At 41.3% G+C, this 11,349-nt stretch overlaps 1 protein-coding gene across 1 annotated transcript in view; it reads left to right on the plus strand.

Annotated features, from left to right (window-relative positions):
• Nucleotides 1–3,420: 3,420 nt before the first annotated feature.
• glcci1a (glucocorticoid induced 1a) overlaps nt 3,421–11,349 on the plus strand; it is a gene marked incomplete at its 5' end in the record, with an annotated part of 31,531 nt that continues 23,602 nt past the window's right edge. Inside the window, one exon of the mRNA XM_042228920.1 lies at nt 3,421–3,664. Within this exon, the coding sequence (XP_042084854.1) occupies nt 3,421–3,664 (244 nt within the window). The remainder of the gene's footprint in view (nt 3,665–11,349) is intronic.

The following is an 11,349-nucleotide window of genomic DNA, read 5'->3' on the forward strand; positions in this document are numbered from 1 at the left end:
TTGTTCCTGAGTAAACCGGTTTGGCTGTGATTAAAGTTAAGCTTCATAACATATTACTCACAGTTAAATTAAGAGGGGACGGCAGTAAAAACTCCGGACCTGTGACATCATCAAGTACGCTGGTGTTCCAATTGTACAAAACGCGAGTCCGTACTCCCGTGCAGTCTCGGCAAGACCGGTCTCGCCGAGAACGTGAGTACGTACTTGCGTACTTAGGATTGAGAAAGGGCCGCTCTCTCATCCAGGAAACACACAGTCGCAGAGAGAGCGCGTCACCCTGTAACCATGGCAACCGTAACGCTGCCGCCTGGAACAACAGAACGACAGAACAAACAAAACCCAAACAATATGAAACAGGAAAATACCGCCGTGTAATCCATTTATTTCATTAAAGTAACTGTATTCTAAATACCACCTATTTAAACGGTAACTGTAACGGAATACAGTTACTCATATTTTGTATTTTCAATACGTAACGGCGGTACATGTATTCCGTTACTCCCCAACACTGCATATAATTATAATGTCTTAAAATAATATCCAAACTGGCAACATGCATGAAATGGACGATAACTTTAAACTGTCTTTGAGTTTAAATCGGTGACAACATTTCTAATGATACTAGACTAACAAAAATCTGTGCACAATCATACGGAGCCCCACAAAGATATGGGAGAAAAAAAATTAAGATGAACTTTTGTGAGATCTCGCAAAACTAACTCGGGATCTCGCAAAAGTTGAATTCCAACAATGGCGGCAGCTACTTAGTTGTAATGTTACTCTTTCTGGGTCACAAAATAAACTTTTAAGATATTTTGAGGCGTGAATGTAGCTGTGTAAACGTCAAATATCTGCTCGATTTACAAGACATCACATATTTGCAAAAGTGCTCCGACGTTTTCGGAGACGTCTGACACCCACCATCTCGAAGCTAACGGGAGGTCGAGACCTACTATAGCCGGGGGGAACATTGTTTTGTGAGATCTTGCAAAAGTTTTGCGAGATCTCCCAAAAGTTTATCTTAATTTTTTTTCTCCCATGCCCCTGGCGGAGCTCCATACAATCACAACTACCATAAATTAAATATCCTTTGTGGTCCTTCTTCCTCTGATGTAAATGGGTCTCTTTTGTTAATGTAATATGTTTTTATATTTTAGGATTTTCTCTCAAGAAAATGAACAAGGTTGCAATACAATCCTGTGACTGCCATCATCTTCGTCATCAAGTGTAACAACATTGTCTCCAACTGATAGTGCTCTGTATTCACCAGTACCACAGTCACTTTTACAAATACCATTCATATCTGGGTTATCCATTCCTGCATTGTTGACTATGCCCTGACACATCTGAAGAGGGGATTACCCTCCTTGTGGTGAAAGTGCACAAGTATTCTACCGGTTCTGAAAAAAGAAATTCCAGAAAAGGTTTGAATGTGATCAACTAGTTCTTCTGAAGAACAAAGAATCTGTAGTCTCTCTTTGAATTTGCTCAATACATTCTAATACATTATTTAAAAAATCTTATGGCATTTCCATTGCTACTTACTCCCCAAATTAAAAACAATAAAGAAAACTGAATGATTTTGAATAGCTTCTTTGCTTAGTTCTTCTGGTCAGGTCTTGATTAATAAAAAAAATGTTCCAAGTTTATATTACTGTCTGGTTTAATAGTGACTTCCTGCTTAGAAAATGCATATATGTGAGAGTCAAAACGTATGTCTTCTGTAAGAGTAAATGATAAATACTGTGTGTGTGTGTGTGTGTGTGTGTGTGTGTGTGTGTGTGTGTGTGTGTGTGTGTGTGTGTGTGTGTGTGTGTAAAATAGGTAGTGTTAATATATTTGCAAGATAGTATGTGAGGATCCAGATATATGGATGTAAAAGAAGAATGTATGTGTGAGAATGAGGGACTAGATTTTGGCTTGTACAACCCCTCATATATCTATCTACATAACTTTTGTATTAAATAACTACTTGGATCATCCATCCATGGAGGCAAAAGGAAGATATGAAGAGAAACTATGCATTCTGGTAATTTGTGGCCCACATTATATCACAGCAGCTTTATTTTAATCCCCGAAAATGGATACATGTCTCACACAGCTCCAGTCCGGTGACATCTACGTGTATCTTGTAGACAATCCCTCATATTACCCTGTTGCCAGAGTGAAAGCTTTCAAAATACGGACAGCTACATTTTTTTATGTGGATGGGTAAATAACGCCACCATGTGGGAGGTGAACAACAAGAATTTCCTCATAAGAAATATAATGGAGTTTGGCCCACAAAGTTACTTTTTTTTTGTTAGAGAGGATTTGTTTGTTGTTGAGCTCAATGTTAAAATGCTTTCTTTAAAAAGCAAAAAAATATTTAATATGAAGGCAATATGAGCAGAGAGTACAAACATGTTGAGGGATTGGTTGTGTTAGTTCAGTGAGAGTTATTTGTAAAGAAAACAATTTTCACTAGCAGTCAAAACCTAATGTGTACACTTATATCTGCATTTTCATTTTAGTTAAATATGAACAAAAATGATAGCAGAGGTGCTGCCATGTGTCTGGCCAGAAAGAAAGTACCAAGTACAAATTTAAGTACCAGTAAAAGGCTTCAGTTAGTTAGTGAGAAAAAATGTGTGTTCACGTTTGGAGTTTTGTCTTGTTATACAATATTTAAAATTCAAAAACAAACAAAACACTGCATTTCCAGAATTATTTGTGGGTGTTTTCTTGTTTGTTTGTACTACTTGAACCCTAAAGTAGCCCTCACATGAGATGACAGTGCCAGCAGTGGCCCACAGCTCATTTCAATTTGAGACCCTTAGAGTCTACACGCTTCTGACAGTTGTAAATAAACGTCGGGCTATGCATTCAATAGCACAGCAACTATGTGGCATCTTCGAGTTAAACTCGAAGCGATCAAAGCCGGGAGGGCAAAGGACCACAGTACCGTGTTGTCCTCCAGGTGGGCGTGCCTCAGTGGCTCTGGCGTCACGTAAAAAATATGAAGTGATAGGTAACTGCGTTGCTGTGGTGAGAGTGGTTGGTTTGGGGGAGGACTAGTTTGACTTTAAGGTGCAAATAAATATGCAAGCGTGGCAACATAATTTTGAATTCTGCCAAAAAACATTTTTATTCAGAATCAGCGCACAAGTGGAAATCATGCCATGTCAATTGAAGTTGAGAATTTTTCGTAACCTGAAAGGCAAAGTGTACTTCATGGACAGCTTTTGTCAACTGTGTTAAAAGCAATTCCGTTAGTGAAAATGTGAGCTTATAAAAGGAACTGTTCACGTTCGCCATGTTAACATCACAAACAATCTAATGAAGTAATTGCTGGTAGTCAGGTCAGCCAACAGCGAGTTCGTCCCAGCGACAACAGCGGAATGAACTCGGCGCCTCTCCCACAGCCTCATCTCTATCTGAAGCAGTAACACCTCCACCGCCACGATCCGCGTGCAGCCGCTCCGCGTCACGGTACTGTACCGGCTTCTGCGTAGAATTCAACACAACTCAACCCCCCCTCTTCCTCTAGCCGGGAGCAACACAGGACCTACGACGTCCAGTTGCTCCAGTCCCGCCAACCCGGGTGGAAGTGACTCGGACGGCAACCTGGTCCACAGGCAGAGAGTGTCACCGCTGTACAGCAGGAGCTTGCCTGTTCCCAAAGGTAACCGCTTCCTGTCTAGCAAATGAAGTTTATCCTAAATGCACCCATCATCGTTTAGCTTCGTGCTATGCTAAGTGGTGTTCAGTCACCTACTGAGCGACCGCCAAACCAAAGTAGCTTGACAAATCGGGCAATAGAATGGTTTCGACGATAAATGAACAAATGCGTCCTTTGATTAAAAAAAGACCCAACCTGTTTCCGAATAGTTACGTTCCACCCTCGCGTTCGGCCTATGTGTAGGCCCCTGTTCAGTACCGGAGAAAATAAAATACTTAATTTTTCATGCTGTTCGAAAAGCGGGGGCCGCGTTGTGTTTTGGTGACTCAAAATACCGAGGAAAGGGAACAAACAGTCGAAGCAACTCATAAATTACTTAATTTCATGTGAAATGGACTTGCGCCAAATTCAAGATTTCATTGTCATAATTCAGACAAAGGCCGGGAGTGTTTGTTTAAAGCCAGTATAGTATTTATTATAACACATTTCAATAGCTAGCTGTAGTTTAGCGCACCATCCCCCTTGTAGCAAAGTCAGAGCTCACCACACTCGGGAGCTATGCTAGGCTAGTTGCTAGCACTCTACGTGTGTCGTAATGCAGTCGACCTATCTGATGCTGGATGCTAGAAATAGCAAAGAGGTACATCATCGCCATATGTTCGCCATAGTTGGGTTGTTATCATCCGAAGTTAAATACTATTTCAGCTCCGCCCATGCGTTCAGTTTTATTGTTGGGGCACTGTATAGCAACTATTTAAAATCAATAACTTGATATTAGCTGATAAACAGGATTTCTACGGTACATTGTGACGAGGTAACGACGTCAGGCTGTAGACTCCAGTGTGGTGGCGATGATGCAGCTGCTCTGTCGAAGATAAACACGACTCTCTGATCTGAGTGTTATCGATGGTTATCCAGATTTCCATCAAACAGTTTTTTTATTCATCTGCTAAATGTACCTGTTTGCTGTCAGTGGAAGGGAAATAAAATATGTTGTCAGCTGACTGTATTTAGGTCTTTTGGTAATTGGGGCCTAAGAGACAAACGGAAACTATGAGCAAGTAGGCTACTCTCTTCATCATCCATGTCTTTGTCTACACGCCAGTATTTATCAGGCTCATGTGCAACACAGACACATGAAACATGCCACGATTATTTCAGTTAGCCTGGCTAATGTCTCTGGAGTGGGTTATTACATGATGTTATCTACACTTGACGTAAATATCACTGCTGAAATCCAGGGTGTTTTGTCTGGGGCACTAAATATGCCACAAACAATCATTATTTCTTTAGTGACATTGTTTAGCTATTGCTCTGGTTATTACTTACATTTTTGGGGTGTAAATTTTATTTCCTTTAATATTAAAGGAAATCAAATGACCCCTGGGCAATTAGTAACCAGTGGTGTATATTGCAGAGAGATATTGGTGTTGGCATAGACTAACCTGGCCTGTACGAAATTTTTCATAGTTTTTACATTTCATCATTATATCCGGAAGTGTTCGGTAGGGTTTAGGTCAGAACTGCAAGCAGGCCGTTCAGTCCTCTCCATTCCCAAATTCTGGAAATGTGTTGTCGTCTTGGAGTTCAGTCCAAACTGTGAAGATATAGGAATGCCACTGGTTGCAGAATCCCTTTCTTCCTATGTTGCTGCATTGAGATTGACAATAATGACCAAGCCTCAATTTTCCAGTGCAGGAGATGCCACCCCCCACCATCCCACTGTCACAAACTGACTCCTGTGGCGTTCAAAGGATGGCTGTATAGCAAAGGCAGCAGTACTGATTAGCACCTGGTTGTCAGCACTTGAGAGCATTTGTCACCACATGGGGTACCAGAAGCAAGAGTCATTAACACATTATATTATTTTTTTTTATGTAGTTCATATATATTAATGTAAACACAAACACAGTGGGTAAAATAAGTATTCAACACATGACCAATTTTCTACGTAAATGTATTTCTAAAGGTGCTAATTGCATGAAATTTTCACCGGATGTTAGTAACAACTCATCCAATCCACACATGCATTTACGTTTCCAAGGATAGTAGGCGGGCCCAGGTACATACGTTCTTTTAGAGCAGCGCTAAAAATGCCCAAGGCGAAGCGGACAAAAGTCTGGCTGTACTTCACAGCAAAAGATGCAAACTCAGCAGCCTGCAACAAGTGCTTTAAGGTGATACTGTGCAAAGGAGGTAACACCTCGAATCTGATGAAACACCTGGCGACGCATAGCGGTTTTTTTTTTTGTTTTTGTTTTTTTAAAAGCCAAGAAATGCACCGTTCCTACTAAGGGTGTGGTGCTTGTTATCGGACCCGGAGTTAGCATCATCCCCCAAGAACCCGAAGAGGAGAGTCCTGGCCCCTAGCCCTGCCAGTGTAGCAGAAATGATGAGGATGATGATGCAGCAGCAGCCGTTCTTCTCTGAGTAGCTTAATGTTGTCCATGTGTAATTTACGTTGAGTAGGCTAACCACGTTATTACATTAATGCACGTAAGGTGAACTAGCAAACATCATCATAGCTACATGCGGCTGTCTTCTTGTTTGATGGCAGATGCTCCCTTCACCCTGGCCAAAAAGGCTAAATTGACCAAAGAAAAAGTGGGAAACAGCTAAACATGAGAGGTTTTGGACAAAGTTTGTGTTTTTTCCATTGTTTAAGCACTGCTTCCAGCCAAGAGTGATGCCATATATGCCCTATAGCTGCAGAAAAGGCTAACATTGTTATCTTTTTACAAAAAAACAGCTGAACATGAGAGGTTTTTGGACCAATTTGTGTTCTTGATTCTTTAAGCACCGGTTCGAGCACCGGCACCGTTTCAAAAGTACCGGTTTGGTACTGGTATCGGATAAAACCTAAACGATACCTATCCCTATATATTATACATGGTTATGCTCAGGATGTGTCAGCCCATTTCTACTGGAAATGCCTTTTGGTTAAACTTTCAGCAAGGAATTTGCATTTGCACTGTTAAATGTTTATATGTGGTTGTTTTAAAGTGCTTTATATATAAAGTTGATGATGATGATGATGATGATGTATAGCTTTAATGCACATTAAAAAAACCAGCTGCTTGTTTAAGTAAAATAAATGGATGGGGGTTTTTTTGCGCTTGTAAAGTTGTGGAGTTGTATTTTGTCACGCAGAAATTATATCGTCAGTTATATCGTTATCGCAAATTTTCAAATATATATCATGATATATATTTTTGGCCATATCGCCCTGCCCAACTCTCACAGCCTTATTGTTTCAAAATATATTGATGACATCTTCTACACAGGAATTTTTAAAATACTGACCGTTTCAGTAAGGGCTGTTGGGATCATAATCCAGAAGTGGAAAGAACATCATTTTATGATAAACTGAACACGACTTGGTGCTCCTTGCAAGGTTTCAGACAGAGGAGTGAAAAAATGGTCAAAGGAGTTGTTGTCCAAGAGCCAAGGAACAGTTGTGGAGAGAGACAGAAAGACCTGGAATTAGCAGGTACAATTGTTTCAAAGCAAACAACAAGTAAAGCACTGAGCCGCGCTCACCACGCAGGACTCCAATGCTGAAGAAAATGCATGCTCACAAGTACATTTAAAGTTAACAGAACAAGATTTAGACAAGCCTGTGAAATTCTGGGAGAATATAGCCTGGTCAGATGAGACCAAATCTGACTGCACATTATCCCCAAAACACCATAGAAACAGTGAAGTTTGGAAATGGGAATAACATGGCATGGGGCTGTTTTTTAGCATACGGAACTGGAACTAAGGCTCAGAGTTCATAGAAGGGGCCATCAAACCTTCCAGATTTGAAGACTTTGTGGGATGGGCAACTCCTGGCCTCGAGGGCCGTTGTCCTCCAGGTTTTAGATGTGTCCTCAATCCAACACAGCTGATTTAAATGGCTAAATGACCTCAACATGTCTTGAAGTTCTCCAATGAATGAACTCATCATTTGATTCAGGTGTGTTGACCCAGGGTGAGATCTAAAACCTGCAGGGCACTGGCCCTTGAGGCCTGGAGTTGCCCACCCTTGGTGTAGAACAATGGGCCAAAACCACACCTGAGCAATACAGGATGCATCTTAAAGCAGTCATCACCGACAAAGGTTTTTGTACAATGTTTTAAATACATTTCAGTAAGCGTGTTAAATAGCCTTTTTCTGTCTCATTTCTCACTGTTACATATAATTTATGGACGTCTGTGATTTGTTCTTTGCACGTGTGGATTGTATGGGTTGTTACAACATCTGGTGAGAATTTCATGTTAATAGCACTTTTAAAAATATATTTACTTAGGCATGTTCAGTATTTTATTTACTCACTCTGTGTATGTGTGCATTCCATGAAGCTCTCTGTGCACTAACCTTAAGCTAATCTAAAATAATGCAGAAATAGTCACTCCCTTGTGCAGGTCGGGTTTGTTATTATTGAAGTCTGAGACAAATTCATCCACATGTGGCAAGTCAGGATTCAGGATCAGCCGTAGCTATCAGGTTCTGTAGCTACATTACAAGCTTTTCAGATCTGAAGCAATACACCATCTGGGTACTAGGAATGGGTATCGTTTAGGTTTTATCAAATACCGGTGCCAAACCGGTACTTTTGAAACGTGCCGGTGCTTAAACGGTGCTCGAACCGGTGCTTAAAGAATGGAGAACACAAACTTTATCCAAAAACCTCTTATGTTTTTATTTTTAGCAGTCTCTTTTTTTCTGCAAAATGATAACCAAGTTAGCCTTTCCTGTTGATACAACATACCTCCTTTGGTTGGAACTGGTGTTTAAACAATGGAAAATACAAACTTTGTCCTAAAACCTCTCATGTTCAGCTGTTTTTTTTGTAAAAAGATAACAATGTTAGCCTTTTTTGCAGCTGTAGGGCAATACAGTGGGGCAAAAAAGTATTTAGTCAGCCACCGATTGTGCAAGTTCCCCCACCTAAAATGATGACAGAGGTCAGTAATTTGCACCAGAGGTACACTTCAACTGTGAGAGACAGAATGTGAAAAAAAAAATCCATGAATCCACATGGTAGGATTTGTAAAGAATTTATTCGTAAATCAGGGTGGAAAATAAGTATTTGGTCAATAACAAAAATACAACTCAATACTTTGTAACATAACCTTTGTTGGCAATAACAGAGGTCAAACGTTTACTATAGGTCTTTACCAGGTTTGCACACACAGTAGCTGGTATTTTGGCCCATTCCTCCATGCAGATCTTCTCGAGAGCAGTGATGTTTTGGGGCTGTCGCCGAGCAACACGGACTTTCAACTCCCGCCACAGATTTTCTATGGGGTTGAGGTCTGGAGACTGGCTAGGCCACTCCAGGACTTTCAAATGCTTCTTACGGAGCCACTCCTTTGTTGCCCGGGCGGTGTGTTTTGGATCATTGTCATGTTGGAAGACCCAGCCTCGTTTCATCTTCAAAGTTCTCACTGATGGAAGGAGGTTTTGGCTCAAAATCTCACGATACATGGCCCCATTCATTCTGTCCTTAACACGGATCAGTCGTCCTGTCCCCTTGGCAGAAAAACAGCCCCATAGCATGATGTTTCCACCCCCATGCTTCACAGTAGGTATGGTGTTCTTGGGATGCAACTCAGTATTCTTCTTCCTCCAAACACGACGAGTTGAGTTTATACCAAAAAGTTCTACTTTGGTTTCATCTGACCACATGACATTCTCCCAATCCTCTGCTGTATCATCCATGTGCTCTCTGGCAAACTTCAGACGGGCCTGGACATGCACTGGCTTCAGCAGCGGAACACGTCTGGCACTGCGGGATTTGATTCCCTGCCGTTGTAGTGTGTTACTGATGGTGACCTTTGTTACTTTGGTCCCAGCTCTCTGCAGGTCATTCACCAGGTCCCCCCGTGTGGTTCTGGGATCTTTGCTCACCGTTCTCATGATCATTTTGACCCCACGGGATGAGATCTTGCGTGGAGCCCCAGATCGAGGGAGATTATCAGTGGTCTTGTATGTCTTCCATTTTCTGATGATTGCTCCCACAGTTGATTTTTTCACACCAAGCTGCTTGCCTATTGTAGATTCACTCTTCCCAGTCTGGTGCAGGTCTACAATACTTTTCCTGGTGTCCTTCGAAAGCTCTTTGGTCTTGGCCATGGCGGAGTTTGGAGTCTGACTGTTTGAGGCTGTGGACAGGTGTCTTTTATACAGATGATGAGTTCAAACAGGTGCCATTCATACAGGTAACGAGTGGGGGACAGAAAAGCTTCTTACAGAAGACGTTACAGGTCTGTGAGAGCCAGAGATTTTCCTTGTTTGAGGTGACCAAATACTTATTTTCCACCCTAATTTACGAATAAATTCTTTACAAATCCTACCATGTGGATTCATGGATTTTTTTTTTCACATTCTGTCTCTCACAGTTGAAGTGTACCTCTGGTGCAAATTACTGACCTCTGTCATCATTTTAAGTGGGGGAACTTGCACAATCGGTGGCTGACTAAATACTTTTTTGCCCCACTGTATGGTATCACTCTATCAAACAAGAAGACAGCCGCATGTAAGCTATGACTGGTTTGCTAGTTCACCTTACATGCATTAATGTAATAACGTGGTTAGCCTACTCAACGTAAATTACACACGAACAACATTAAGCTACTCACGCAGAGAAGAACGGCTGCTGCTGCATCATCATCCTCATCATTTCTGCTACACTGGCAGGGCTAGGGGCCAGGACTCTCCTCTTCGGGTTCTTGGGGGATGTTGCTAACTCCGGGTCCGATAACAGGCACCACACCCGCAGTAGATGTGCTCGGTGTGAGGTCTCGCAACAAGCTATCAAATACTGTGCATTTCTCGGCTTTTTAAAAACGCTATGCGTCGCCAGGTGTTTCATCAGATTCGAGGTGTTACCTCCTTTGACAGTATCACAGTATCACCTTAAAGCACTTGTTGCCGGCTGCTGAGTTTGCATCTTTTGCTGTGAAGTACAGCCAAAGTTTATGACATCTCAGGGGAAAAAAGCACTGAAATAAAGCACCGAAATGTGCGCTGCTTTTCGGCCATAATGGCACCGGATATTGGAACCCATCCCTACTGGGTACTATTAACAACACTAACTTTTTGACATACACATACCTGAACTGAAGAAACTGAAAAGAACTGAATTCTGATTTTATGGACTCGCAAAAAAGGACAGTTAAAATTCTCAAATTCTGAAATGGCTGTGTGGTGTTGTTTTTGTTTCAATAAATATTTTTAACTTTATTAGCTGAGTGTCATTCACTCATTAGCCAATACCTAGAAAAGAAAGACCCAGATGGCTTACCTGTACTGACCTGTAGTGATACATATTAGTATATACTGATATGAAAAAGTGATCAGGATAATTCATGTCCCATATTGCCCAGTTCCAAATTTCAGTTAAAAAGAACAGAATATTACGCCACATTTTCATGATTGCTTTATGGTGATACCTGACCACAACGCTTACAAAATGTAAAACAACGGCTGTGGTTTTGATCAATCCACATTTTATGACAACTGAACTGAACAGTCTGCTGTAGTTCAAACTAGAGATGGACCGATCCGATATTACGTATCGGTATCGGTCCGATACTGACCTAAATGACTGGATCGGATATCGGAGAAAAATAAAAAATGTAATCCGATCCATTAAATATCACGAAAGCACCTCACAAAACTTGCAACACGCCGTAACTCA

The sequence above is a fragment of the Haplochromis burtoni genome, unplaced genomic scaffold, assembly GCF_018398535.1.
Source record: "Haplochromis burtoni strain Fernald_Lab_line unplaced genomic scaffold, NCSU_Asbu1 Contig_366, whole genome shotgun sequence".
Lineage (NCBI taxonomy): Eukaryota > Metazoa > Chordata > Actinopteri > Cichliformes > Cichlidae > Haplochromis > Haplochromis burtoni.